The 14879-nt window shown below is 37.7% G+C and overlaps 2 protein-coding genes across 2 annotated transcripts in view; both read left to right on the forward strand.

The window, feature by feature from the left end:
• Position 1: 1 nt before the first annotated feature.
• LOC135752246 (NACHT, LRR and PYD domains-containing protein 3-like) lies at positions 2-9865 on the forward strand. Its single transcript, XM_073814470.1, has 10 exons — positions 2-67; positions 998-1154; positions 1876-1998; positions 2254-2358; positions 2494-4395; positions 4565-4738; positions 6720-6893; positions 8119-8292; positions 8375-8598; positions 8686-9865. The coding sequence occupies exons 2-10, from the start codon at positions 1105-1107 to the stop codon at positions 9204-9206; spliced, it is 3447 nt and encodes a 1148-aa protein (XP_073670571.1). The 5' UTR covers positions 2-67; positions 998-1104; the 3' UTR covers positions 9207-9865.
• Positions 9866-10618: 753 nt separating this feature from the next.
• Positions 10619-14879, forward strand: part of LOC135750644 (uncharacterized) — a 39464-nt gene continuing 35203 nt past the window's right edge. Inside the window, exons 1-2 of the mRNA XM_073814514.1 lie at positions 10619-11020; positions 13220-14797. The gene's annotated coding sequence lies outside the window, so the exon portion shown is untranslated. The remainder of the gene's footprint in view (positions 11021-13219; positions 14798-14879) is intronic.

Below are 14879 nucleotides of genomic sequence, written 5' to 3' on the forward strand. Positions count from 1 at the left end.
CCAAAAGTTCTCTTCCGCTTAAGAAAACGTGTCTCTTCAGCTCTCACAAATACAATCGCTTCACGAGGTAAGTTAAGCGGTAATCTACTGTAAAATGCAAATCTAAATATAAGCTGCACAACAATTTTACAATTTGCACAAAAATAACAATATTAAATCACAGTCACACAATTAGAATCGACCTTATTGCGAGTTTATCTGAACAAAACACCACTACATCATTACTGATAATCTGCACACAACAATTAGTGAAGCACAATTACGATCAAGTTGATTTGATTTTTAAACGCATCAGTCACTGTTTTATTGAGTTTTAACGGGTCAGTGTCCATCACAAGCGTTGTCATGACGATAAGTTCCCGCCAACTCCACGGAAACGAAATGTGATGCGCTTGAAACCTGGATGTCGCTTGTGATAAATTCAGAACCTGTGTGTAATTCATTGTGACAGCATTACATCATTTCTTTTGATGCTGGTGTCTGTAAGTGTTTACAGTTTTGCAAGGAGGATTTAATGACTTTATCTGTTTCTATTTAGTCTTTTAATTGTTATTGCATGTATTCATGTGACCTATAACTTCAGTATTTTATATTGAAAGTTAACCAAATAATTGTCAAATAAAGATTTATATTCATTTATTACTTTCAGATTTTTTTAAATGATCTTTGTTTAACTGTGATGATAAGATGTCATAGTTTGAATTCATGGTTTTGAGTACAGTAACACAAATGGCTTGTTTTCATTATTTGTGATTTTGTTTTTAACACAAAATTTAAAATTGTAATTTTTGTGAATTAAATTCTCCAAACAGTTTTAATATCATGTTTAAAATATCATGTTCTTGTGTAAATAACTGAACACAGTTGTTGACGTTTGGTTTGAGAGTTTTCTGGTGCTTTATCCGTTTTTTATTTTGCTGTTTAATTGTCCTGCAAAGCCAATAAATAAAATTTGCCCCGTTTTTTTATAAATTTTTAATGATGTGTGGGTTTTCAGATCTGAAATCACTGACATTCATGTAAGTCCCAATGAGGAAAGTATGATAAGAAGTAGGTGCTGATGGTGGACCGACAGCAGTGTCTCCATTATTCAGTGATAAATCCATGGATAAAAAACATATACTGGGTGATCCTGTGATGACCTTTGACCCCAGGTAAGAGTAGTTCAAATGAAAATAACAGAACTGAACTGAAGCACAATTTGAATTATGTATCTCTGTTACATTTCACAGATAAGCCAAGAAGAAATGTGCAAATAATATATAGATTTTATATTCTTTTATACACTGAAAAAATTATTCATTCAATTTACTCAATTTTTTTAAGGTAAGTGGTTGCAATCAATTTATTTCAGCTACATTTAAACAAAAGTATTTTATTTTACTTTACTAATCTTTTTTGTTTAAATGTAGCTTATATAAATTGATTGCAACCACTTACTTTTAAAAAAATTGAGTAAATTGAATGATTCATTTTTTTCAGTGTATCTCTTATTTAATTAGTTTGCCAGGCAAAATAACAAACAAAAGTATAGCTAACCCCAACCTCAATGAAATAATGAAAAATAATCTAAAAGAGAAAAAGTCCATTTGGTACAGTTTATTAGCATTGCAAAGGTCATGGGTTCCATTGCAAGGCAACACACATTCAGAATTTCAATCTCTAGTCTGAATGCACTTTATGTCTTTTTGGATAAAAGGGTCTGCTAAATTTATAGATGTATAAACTGTGGACATCAACAACCATCATGAGAAGTGTTTCTGGCCACTTACACAAACCTTCTGCTTTTTTAACCCTCACTGACATCGAGGAGATGTAAGAAAGAATTGGCACATTAATAACTAGAATACACACTGTAACAGTGTCTTTTCTCAGTATGAACAGATGTGAGACTCAGAGAGCATCATCTCCAGAGCCCAGCTGTGTGTCGGTGAAGAGCCATCAGTCCATGGACCCTCCCCTCAAGTTTAGCAAAGAAACCATGACAATAAACCCCAGGTGAGGCATAATTCAGAGACTTAACAGTTCAAATTAATTACAAAAGAGATTTCAAATTACATTTATAGTTTCAAACCTGTATGACACAAAATGCAAAGTAAATCAGACTGTCTAGGATGCTCTTTTCATGTAATGAATTTCAATTAAGTTCTACACATAAGGTTTGTAATGACACGAGTTTAAGTAAATAAGGACAGAATTTGAGTCAGCTTTTCTACAAAGCTTTTAATATCTGAAATATTAATTTGTTGAAAGGCAAGGAGCAGCATCTTCAGATGACAGCTGTGTGTCTATGAAGAGCCATCAGTCCATGGACCCTCCCCTCAAACTCAGTGAAAGAGGCGTGACCTTTAACCCCAAGTGAGATGCAATTTTTTACATGAGCAGATTATAACTTGGGGTTAAATGTTACCAACTTCCCCTGATATCAGTCGCTCTGCATCTTGTCGTGCATTGTAGGACATATGTGTCACTTTTCTCTTCTTATGTCTGCAGTGAGGCTAAAAATGATCAGAGCCCAGATCTTCATCATGAACCAGTAGATGATGTTCTGCAGAGAGTCAAAGATCAACACAAAACCATCATGAAGAACAAGTTTGAGAGTTTATTTGAGGGAATCAAACAACGAGAGAATCAAACCCTCCTGAAGAGGATTTACACACAACTGTACCTCATAGAGGGAGAGAGTGAAGGAGTGAATGAAGAACATGAGGTTTTACACATGGAGAAAAACACCAGAACACAACACTTACAAGACACAACAATCTACTGCAATGACATCTTTAAACCCTTACCTGAACCAGAATATAAAACTGAGAAAAGAAGAGAGAGAAAAGACAAAATCAAGAGCGTTCTTACTAAAGGCATCGCTGGAATTGGAAAAACCGTCTCCGTACAGAAGTTCATTCTGGATTGGGCCGAGGGAACAGCCAATCAGGATGTAGATTTCATGTTTGTGTTTCCGTTTCGAGAGCTGAACTTGATTCAAGATGATCGGTACAGTCTTCACAAACTTCTGCTTGACTTTTATCCTGAACTTCAAGATCTGGACTCAAAGATTTATGATGAGTGTAAAGTTGTGTTCATCTTTGATGGTCTGGATGAAAACAGAATGACACTGATGTTTTCAGATGCTGAGAAAGTTTCTGAGGTGACTGAGACTTCATCAGTGCCTGTGTTGATATCAAACCTTATAAAAGGAGATCTGATTCCCTCTGCTCTCATCTGGATCACCTCCAGACCAGCAGCAGCCAATCAGATCCCATCTAAACACATCAACCGTCTGACAGAAATCCAGGGATTCAATGACGATCAGAAGGAAGAATATTTCAGGAAGAAAATCAGTGATGAACATCAAGCCAGCAGAATCATCTCACACGTCAGAAGATCAAGAAGTCTCCACATCATGTGTCACATACCAGTCTTCTGTTGGATCTCATCCACTGTGCTTCAAAACATCCTGAAACAAGACAATGAGAGAGCAGAAATCCCTAAAACTCTGACTGAAATGTACATCCACTTCCTGCTGATTCAGATGAATATGAAGAATGAGAAGTATGATGAGAGAGATCCAGAGAAACTCCTGCAGTCCAACAGAGAAGTGATTGTCAAACTGTCTGAACTGGCTTTCAAACAGCTGATGAAGGGTAATGTGATGTTTTATGAGGAGGAGCTGAGAGAGTCTGGCATAGACATCACTGACGCCTCAGTGTATTCTGGGATTTGTACTGAGATCTTTAAGGAGGAATCTGGGATACATCAGAGGAAAATCTACTGCTTCATACATCTCAGCTTTCAGGAGTTTCTGGCTGCTTTCTATGTGTTGTACTGCCATATAGTCAATAATAAGCAGTTGTTTCTATATGAAGAAGATGAGTATGATTATGATAGTCCTGAAGAAATCTCAGACTCTGAGTCTCTCATAAGAGGTGCAGTAAATGAAGCTCTTGAAAGTAAAACTGGACATCTGGATCTTTTCCTGCGATTCCTGCTGGGAATCTCACTGGAGTCCAATCAGAGTCTTTTACAGGATCTACTGACACACACGGTGGGAACCATCATGGAGGTCACACAGTATATTAAAGATAAAATCAAGGGAAGAAATGATGATGATGGTGATGATGATGGCGATGATGATATCTCCGCAGAAAGATCCATCAATCTGTTTCTGTGTCTTCTTGAAGTGAATGATCAGACTCTGTACAGAGAGATTGAGGAGTTTGTGAGATCAGACAAACACTCAGAGAAGAAACTCTCTGCTGCTCACTGTTCAGCAATAGCCTACATGCTTCAGATGTCAGAGGAGGTGCTGGATGAGCTGAATCTGAAGAAATACAACACAACAGAGGAGGGGAGAAGAAGACTCATACCAGCTGTCACCAACTGCACAAGAGCTATGTGAGAGTTATTTTACTGTATGTGTTTCACATATTTATTCTCAAAAACCTCCCAGAGTAATGAGTGGAGTAAGCCCTATTGAAAATGTAAAATTGTATATTAGTAATGTGATGAGTAGTATTTGAAACTTTTATCTCCTATTGTGCTGTATTTCATCTCTATGCTCAAGATTTACAGACTGGATTATAACTATGGAGTCCTGTAAAATGTTGTCTTCGTGTCTTCAATCCTCAAACTCATCTGTGAGAGATCTGGATCTGAGTAACAATGACCTGCAGGATTCAGGAGTGAAGCTCATCTCTGATGCTCTCAAGAGTCCAGACTGTAAACTACACACTCTGAGGTTTGACTTTACATTTACATTTAGCAGACGCTTTTATCCACAGTGACTTACAAATTAGGTAAACAACAGAAGCAATTAGAGCAACACAAGAACAGAAATACATAAGTGCTTTAGAACTAGTCTAAACAAGTCTAACACAGTAGGGGAGAGCGGGGTAAATTGTCACACTTTCCACACTGTCTAACTATAGCCAAGGTATTTTTTAAGAACAGAAATGATAAAGACAGAAAAACAACTAAATAATTAAACTCTGTATTAGTAAGTGAAGTGTTGGCGGAAGAGATGAGTTTTTAACCGATTCTTAAAGATGGCTACAGAATCAGCAGGTCATGTTGCAAGTGGCAGATCATTCCACAGATGTAAAAAAGATCCAGAGAAGGAACGCAATAGTGATTATTTCCCTTTTGGGATGGCACCACAAGACGTCACTCGTGGGCAGAGTCCAGGGATCTAGAGGGTACATAAGTTTATATAAGCGAGTGAAGGTAATGGGGTGCTGACCCAGTGGTGGTTTTAAAGGCCAGAAGCAGAGCTTTGAATTTGATGCAAGCTGCTGTAGGAAGCCAGTGTAACCTGACATAGAAAGGAGTGATGTGCACCATCTTTGGCTCATTGAAGACCACTCTTGCTGCTGCATTCTGGATCATCTGTAGGGGTTTGATTGTGCAGGCTGGGAGTCCAGCCAGTAGTGCATTGCAATAGTGCAGTCTGGACAAGACAAGAGCCTGGATTAGGACTTGTGTAGTATGCTTAGATAGGAAAGGTTTTATTTTTCTAATGTTGTAGAGGATGAATCTGCAAAAACGGGTGGTGCTGGCAACATGCTCCATAAAACTAAGCTGATCATCAATGACCACTCCCAGGTTTCTGGCTGTTCTGGAAGGTGTAATGGTCAAGTAACCTTGTTAAATGGAAAGGTTGTGAGGAATCTTAGGGTCAGTCGATATTGGCAAGGTTTAGCTGGAGATGATGATCCTTCTTACAGAATGAGATCACTCAGGCATTCTTAGATGCGGCCAGAAACCATTGGATTGTCAGGCTGGAATGACAGGTGGAGTTGTGTGTCATCTGCATAACAGTGGTAGGAGAAGGATTGAGATGTTAGGGTTCAGAGACGTCACTTCTCCAGGATACTTTAAATGGCCTGCTTGAGAGGTAAGACTTGAACCATAGTAGCACCGTTCCAGAGACACCCATAGTCTTGCTGGTCAACAGGAGGATGTGGTGTTTGACAGTGTCAAAAGCGGCAGATAGATCAAGTAGGATCAGTACAGATGATTTAGAGGCTGCTGTTGCCTGCCTTAGGGCATCAATGCCCGAGAGCAGTGCAGTCTCGGTGGAGTGACCGCTCTTGAAGCCAAACTGATTGCTGTCCAGGAGGTTATTTTGTGTGAGGAAGGTGGAGAGCTGGTCACAAACCATGCGCTCGAGAGTCTTTGCAATAAAGGGAAGGAGAGATACGGTCTGTAGTTTTATAACATTTCAGGATTAAGTGACTTTCAGATTAATTTATTTATCTCAGTTAAATGACCCGCTCCTGTAACTGGATATTCCTAGCTGATAACTTATTAAATAAGGATGCAAAATGACATGAAAAAGCATTTATTCAGAATCTAATTTCAACTCCTGTGCTGGAAATGTGCTCTGGACACACACACACACACACACACACACACACACACACACACACACGCACAATATTATTTACATGGTTGTAACAAATGCACAGGGAGGTAAGCGATTTGGAACCCAAGTGAAGGTTATAAAAACATAGAAATAAACAAGAACTAAACATAGACATGCACAAAAACAAGATATGGCATGAAAACACAACAAACAGAAGTACATTAACAAAGCTTGACAAAGACAAGGAACCAATTAGAACATGACACAACAGGGAAACAAGAAACAACATGGCAAGACATGATATCAAAATTAAAGACATTAAATGTCTAAATCAATCCTTTATCAATCTCTTTAGATTGTCAGGCTGTAATTTGACTGCTGAGTGTTGTGAAAGTTTATCTTCATGTCTTCAATCTTCAAACTCCTCTGTGAGAGATCTGGATGTGAGTAACAATGACCTGCAGGATTCAGGAGTGAAGCACATCTCTGAAACTCTCAAGAGTCCAGACTGTAAACTACAGATACTGAGGTGAGACATTTAGATTTAACTACTTATATGTAAAATTGTAAAGTTTTTATATAGGATAATTAATAACCGATATTACAATGGTTTTATGACATGCATGTAAATAAAAGTAATTCCTTGTCTTGCCCTCGGCCCCTGAGACTAACATACCCAGTTTCAGGTGCGTGATGCTCACCACTGATCTTGCCTCCCATCATAGTGTTAGACAATGTCTCCCGAGTGACACCCAAATAGTATTTGATATATAGTTAATCTTCTACAAGATCAGCTATGTCTGGCTCTCTCTCTCTCTAGGGTTTTTACTCCCTAGGACTTTTTTCCCACACAGCTTTTTTCTAGTTTTTTTAACCCCTTGGGAGACTGACATTAGCTTAAGTTAGAAGTCTCTTCTATACGATACATTAATACTCCACTCACTAGTATGGTTTAATTTCAGCCGCTGTACTTTGCTACTTTTCTCTTGTAAATCTGCTTTGTAACAATTAAACGATTGAGGATGATACAATTATCAGAGTAAAGAATTGACATCTTTGCCGACTATGTACAAATACGCTAGCCTGGTCCAACCAGACTCTCGTACATTAATTTTATTTGTACAGAGAGTCTGGCACGCTCCATTGCAAAGCGTTACTTCCGTTAAGGAGGGTCCTCTGTTGAAGTTTAAAACTATTGGATCTGCCCAGAGTCACTCTGAATCTGCCATAACCAATCGCTAACGTGTGGTCGTGATGTATTTCATACACCAAAACCGTCCGGAAACAACAAGTAAGAATAATCTGACATACAAAACTTAGCAAACCTGGTTCTTGCTCCGGCTTTAACTTCTGTATATTCGGCAGTTTTGCAACAACGGACCGAATAGCTTTTCTCACGTCTTTCTCCGCTGCCATTACTGAACTACAACTCAAACTGACGCACGACCTCAACGCCATCGTTCTTAGCCACATCGTTCTTAACCCCATCTGTTTGCTGAATGGTCCTGCAGATTTTTGCAGGAGAAAACGAAAGTCTACAGAGGGGTCCCAGATGTAGTACTGAAGCGTAATGAAAATTAAGCGGAAGCACGTAGGAGCGCGGAGCCAGGCTACAAATACGCTACAGTAAGACACAACGAGGGCTCAAATTGACTGGGTTATTGTGCAGAAGTGTGCTATGACTTAAGCAATCAGACTTGTTGGAACATCAGTATGAATAAAACAGGTACTAATATCTTTATGTTTCTATTCAGATTGTCCTTGTGTAATCTGACTGCTGAGTGTTGTGAAAGTTTATCTTCATGTCTTCAATCCTCAAACTCCTCTGTGAGAGATCTGGATGTGAGTAACAATGACCTGCAGGATTCAGGAGTGAAGCTCATCTCTGATGCTCTCAAGAGTCCAGACTGTAAACTACACACACTGAGGTATTGATCTCTAGATACTGATTTACTGATTTATAACTAAAGAGGATGAACTGACTGATGTTGATGTGTGATCTCTCTGTAGATTATCAGGTTGTATGGTGACAGATGAAGGTTGTTGTTATTTGGCTTCAGCTCTGAGTTCAAACCCATCATCACACCTGAGAGAGCTGGATCTGAGCTACAATCACCCACAACACTCAGGACGCCAGATGCTCTCTCAGTGTACACTGGACAAACTCAAGTATGAACTCAACACCAGTACTCACAATGAAGGAAAGTTCAGAATTACAGCAGGACTACACAAATGTAAGTCTACACACTCATACACACACAGATTAATTTTGTGATTGTTGTTGTTGTTGTTGTGTTATAAATCTCTCTTATTGTGTTTAGACGCCTGTGATCTCACACTGGATGCAAACACAGCACACAAATGTCTCATACTCTCAGAGGACAACAGAAAGGTGACATACGTGAAAGATCCTCAGCCGTATCCTGATCATCCAGACAGATTTGAGGAGTGTATTCAGGTTTTGTGTAGAGAGAGTCTAACTGGACGCTGTTATTGGGAGGTTGAATTCAGCTGGCGAGCTCGTATATCAGTGACATATAAAAGTATCAGCAGGAATGAAAGAAGCAGCGAATGTGATCTTGGATTTAATGTGAAGTCCTGGTGTCTGTATTGCTCTGATAATAGACTGATAGTCCGTCATGATGAAAGCAGCATTGATATACCTCCTCCCTCACCTCCATGTAATAGAGTAGGAGTTTATCTGGACTGGTCAGCGGGCACTCTGTCCTTCTACAGCGTCTCTGATAAACAAAGACTCAAACACTTACACACATTCAACACAACATTCACTGAACCTCTATATGCTGGATTTAGAGTTTATAACTTTGTGTTACTGTGTTGAAATCTTTTCACACTTACATTGCTTTATTGTAAATATGAATTATTTCTCTTATATCACAGTTACCCCAGACATTGCTGGTTATTTTAAGACATTTGACAGGTCAGGTGTGCATTTATCGAAAAATAATGCGTACCTGTGAAACATTTCTCAACCAGTAATAATAAAGCATTCAACAGCCCCATGACGTATAGACGGTTTCAGCAGAATCAATAACAACAGAGTCCTTTTAGAGTAGTTTATTTTTGACTACAAGGGAAATAAATGATAAGTAAATTATCTTTATTCATATATCATATCTAATGCGTATCAAGCATTACACTGAGCTAACGTTACTGTGTAAAAATAATCTATACAATGTTAGCCACAGGTCCTTAAATTCTGGCCTGGCTGCCAAACCTCTCCTCACAGTTGTGATCCAGTCTCCCCTTAGTAAACCAAAAAATTGTGTTTTCGACAAGCTATTTCAGAGATCAGTTTAGCCACTTACTAGCCAGACCGATAAATCAATACAGATCAGAAGTTCGGTTTAGGGGCAACAATTCACGTGCATCCAATTAAACCCTCTATACATGAATTATGTATTTATTTATGTATAATAAAAATACTTGACAACACTTAGTGTAATGCTGTGTGTATATTTCTGAAGAGAAACATTTTCAATTTAAATTTATTTGTACTGGAGCAACTTTGACAATAAATCTTGTTTTATAGCAGCTTTACCTTACAAACCCCAGTGAATGAGACTGTAATAAGGAAAATAGGAGCAGGAAGATACAAAGCAAATACAATATAAAATATTTTGGAAAGTAAAAAATGAGAAATAAACCAATTAATAAATAGTTATTTTGTCTTAATCTCTGACATTTTCTGTGGAGACCCCCTTGGTTTCCCAAGATACCACTCCGGTGAACCCTCTTGGACTTGCGTCAAGGGTCCTTAAAGTCTGCACTACATGATGTCATCAAAGTGTGTACTCTGAGGAGGTCCACGAGTCCGGAGTGTGCCATTTGGGACAGGGCCTATCTCTCTCTCTCCTGCCTAGGTGTTCAAGTGCATATCATGAAACTTGTTGGAAGTAGTTTGTATTTATGATACTGAAAGCATTTTTTTACAAAACACATCGGGGCAATTCAAGGGAGGTAATAAAAGGTTTAAGAAACAATCTAGAAACGTCAACCTTATTGTTTAAAGAATGAACGACAGATGAAGTGTTGAGTGAAGTGTAGAAACAATAGTATTCAGATCCACACTCCATTTCAGAAGGTTGCAGTAATGCAACCAGACGTTGTTTGCCAACTGCCATAAAATAAGAAGAAGAAGAAGAAGAAGAAGAAGTGTTGAGTGTCTTTTCTCTCCAGTCCAGCAGGAGGCGCTCTGCAGCTCTTTAGTCCGCAGATAAACCCACTAAAGAAAGAAAGAAAGAGCTCGCGTGTGATATGTTTGTGTATCCTCAGTGTTTTTCTCTCTTAGGTGTAAACAGAGTCTTTTCTCTGTGTATTTTAGCGTTTAGTGTATTTTAGGACACTACAGTGTGTGACAGTAATCAGGGCTTACAGGATGAGGAATCTACTGATCAAACCTCCACAGAGTCTCTGGATTCTGTCTGGAACATAAGGAACATATGGACATAAGGAACCTCGTTTCATGAGGAATGATGAAGATCAAAACTAAACCGACAGAAATAAAAACTGAAACTACAGAAATAAAAACTGAAACTACAGAAATAAAAACTGAAACTACAGAAATAAAAACTGAAACTACAGAAGAGGATCACACTAAGGCAGATTATAATCATGAGGATTTTATTCCTTCAGGTAAGTTTCCTCCTTTATTTTCTCTAGTCTTTTTTATAAGCACCAGCTTTCAAATTTCAATAAAGCGGCTCTTGTGCTGCTACTGATACACGTCTGGTTGAAATGCTTCATTCTGATTGGCCAGTTGCGACATTTACAAGTTTATTTTTCCCAAATGTTCATTTACTTTACTTGTGAGGTAAATAGCCGTTTAATTATCAGGAAAAAGTACAGGCAGCAGGTTGTTATCTATCTTGAAAGAAGTCTTCAGGGTCATAACTTTTCACACACATGAAATTGTTTAGACTCATCCCTGCTGAAAAAAAATTAATAAAACCATTACAGAAAATTCTAATGGTTTTCATTTAAATACCAATAGGAACCATTAGCTTTTACCATTAAAACCACTACACTGTAGTGTGTTTTGGGCCATATACCATCAGAGCCAATAAAATTAACAATAAAACCAATAGAATTTCTGTAATGGTGTCTATTGTTTTTTAGGAGCCAGGGATGTAACATTTTAAAAAGCACCAATTGTCAGATTCATGATTTTACATTTCCTTTGGTGTGTAAGTGTGTTAGTACATAACGATATGCAAAAAGTACAAATCCCAAAGTAAACAATGACGCATCGTTACTTTCTGGACCGGTTGACCTGGACACGACAGTCATTATCATAATCCCGCCCGCTTCTGACTCACAGTCGATATAAGAATTTACTACTGACTTCCCTGCTGAAACAAACAGGAAAGATCAGCATAATTCCCAACATATGCTGGTCTTGCTGGTATGCTGGTTTTTCCAGCAGGGTAAACGATGATTCGAACACAAGTTTTATGCATTGCAGAGTAGCACTTGTTGTACGTCGTTTCTACGATCACAAATGTATTTTGCTACTTATGTTGTCTATCGATTTTTTTGCATTGTGAGCTTATCTTTAAAACATGGTAAGGAGCGTCACATTTCCAGCAGACGTCAGAGGTATTCAACAGGTACAGATTAGCTGGCCAATCAGAGGACACAGTGCTTTTCAAAGCGATGAGCTTTGTACAAAATCAGATCGTTTGAAAAAGGCAGGGATATCTGGAGCAACAATAATATATGGTATGTGAAAAATAATGTGTTTTTTAACGATAAATCACTCAAACACATTGTATTATACCAAATACACGAAATAACGTTGTTTATAGCAATGCAGTATGGGCTCTTTAATATGTAAACCCAAGCTGTAAAGTCTAATCTGTTAAAGGGACGCTAACCAGGTGTTTTCAGCAATGTAAAAATAGGAGTCTGTGAGCGGTTATGGTTGGGATGTAGTCAATGTGACATCACATTGATAAAGGATCCCCAGCAGCCTGTTTTGTGTGACTGTTGCGGTTTTAAGGAGATTACACAAAGAAGAAGAGATGGATCTGTACAATTACATGATGTTTCTGCACACACACTGGCGACTAATTTTCTAGAAACTACAGCTGTAATGATTAATCACATGTCCCATTAAAAAGGCCTCTGAAAACTATTCAGAATTGATTTTGAATTGATTCTGTGTTTCATGCACAGCGTGTGTTTGTGTACTACGGCATTTGGTCATTAGGAAGTCGTTATCAATCTAAAATCATTATGAGTCGGAATCGTTTATAACGTGCATTTAAAAAAGCAGCACTTGTTTAACAAACTCTTTCAAAATATTCTTTATTATCATGAAAATACCTGAAACAATTTGAAGAACAGCGATATAAATATTCTTATAAACATGTCCTGGAATAGCATTTGTAATGCTACTTCTTCTGTGTGTATGTAAATATGTAAATCTCTGTAGTAGTGTGTGGCTTTTGCACTTTTAAAACTTAAATACCCTTATTTAGTGCCTTATTTAGTTATAATAAGTTAAAAATCTAATTGAATAAATATTTGTGTTTTTATCCAATAAAGTCGGTTCATCTAAAAATAATAATAATAATTGCAAGATTAATCCATTGTGAAAATAGTCGTCAGTTGCAGTCCTACAGGGAAAAAAATATCGGCCGATATATCAGCACTGCAATATGAATAATATTAATATATATTTATTTATTAATTGAATATATTAATAAATGTCTTTTGAAGCTAAACATTATGTTTGTTACAGAATAATGGTTTGTATTTTGAGGTTTTTTTTTGTGATCTATAAGTTGCATTTAAAAGTATTAAATAATTTTTAATCATGGTTTTTTTCAGATGTGAAGAGTGAATTATGTTTGGATGGAGAAATAACGTCCTTGACATCTAAAGAGCGACGGACAGCACAAACTCTTTCCTGCATCACCTGTGGAAAGACATTGAGCTCAAAGGGACATTTAGAAAGACATAAGAAAAGACACAACGAGCAGAAACTCTTCCCCTGCAGGATATGTAAGATCACCTTTAATACCTTACAAGAGAAGAAACTTCATTATTCAAAAGTGCACACAGTGAGGCAGAAGAAACAACCGTTTCACTGTGAGCATTGTGGGAAGGATCTTTTTGCAACAACATCTCATATTAATGCTCACATGAGGACACACACTGATGAAAAGTCTTTCCACTGCACTGAATGTGGCAAATATTTCAGCAGCAAAGGAAATCTCATTGTCCATTTGAGACTTCACACAGGAGAAAAACCATACGAGTGTCCTCACTGTGAGAAGAGATTCAACCACAAACCTCATCTGAAGACACATGTGCTTTTACACACCAATGAGAGACCGTATCAGTGCAGTCAATGTGACAAAGCCTTTATACATAAATGTTCTTTCAATTTACACCAAAAACTTCACTCGGGAGAGAAACTCCATCAGTGTTCACTCTGTAATAAACCTTTCTGTCATAAATCTCAGCTAAAAGACCATGAGAGACTTCACACTGGAGAGAAACCTTACGTCTGCTCGATCTGTGGAGAGAGATTCACTTATTTAAAAACTCTAAAGAATCATCAGAAGAAACATACTGAAGAACAAACTACACTGAAATCATCATAGTGACTCAATCTGTGAAATTCAATCAATCCCAGAGTTCTCCAAACTGCATTTTCCTGACTTCCTTTTATATTGCTTTTCAAGCTATTTCGTTTGAACTTGAAAGGTCTGGGTTCAGTATCCATGGAGACGTTCATCAGGGGCGGGTGTAATATTCAAATTACAATAGTTTTCATCCGCCACATTTATCAACGGCTGTCAATCGTACGACGGAATTGGCCGCATATGAAAGTTTAATGAATCACATGTAATCGCATTGTCGTGAGATATTTGCGCATGGATCTGCAGTTGTTTCTGCGTTGGATTGATAAATGAGTTCTTATGTGGTTTATTATTGGAGTTTAAAGCCAATGATTTCAGATGATATTACTGTGAGACTTTCTGTGGATTAAAAGTTTTGGCCTTGGCTTAAAAATGCAATGCACTGAATTAAATAATCTGCCGAATAGATAAATAAAAATAATAAATGTTTCATTCAGCTTCTGTTAAATTCATTGAAAATTAAGTTTATAATATGACTGTCTGTCTCCCCCTTTCACAGCTTTGAAATATTTTTTCATACATACTGTTGTTCACAGAAACCTGGGGCTGGAAAACACAAGAAGATTTCTAACAATATTTACGATTTGCGATCAGAGTGGCCCGACGTGTTTCCGAACAGATCCAGACGCTTACCACGGGAAAATCTGATAAGATAATCGGTTCTACTACGAAGACAATCGGGACTTTACCTAGGATTGTCATAAGGGGCAAAATCAGATCATGACGCACGCATCCTGAGGGAGAGCGCACTGGCAAACATGTGAGAGGAGTTAGAAATATTTTTATTGTATCATGTACTTATTTTTAACAATAACAAACAGGAATCAAAACTTGAAAAAAAA

Source organism: Paramisgurnus dabryanus, chromosome 4 (assembly GCF_030506205.2).
Source record: "Paramisgurnus dabryanus chromosome 4, PD_genome_1.1, whole genome shotgun sequence".
NCBI lineage: Eukaryota > Metazoa > Chordata > Actinopteri > Cypriniformes > Cobitidae > Paramisgurnus > Paramisgurnus dabryanus.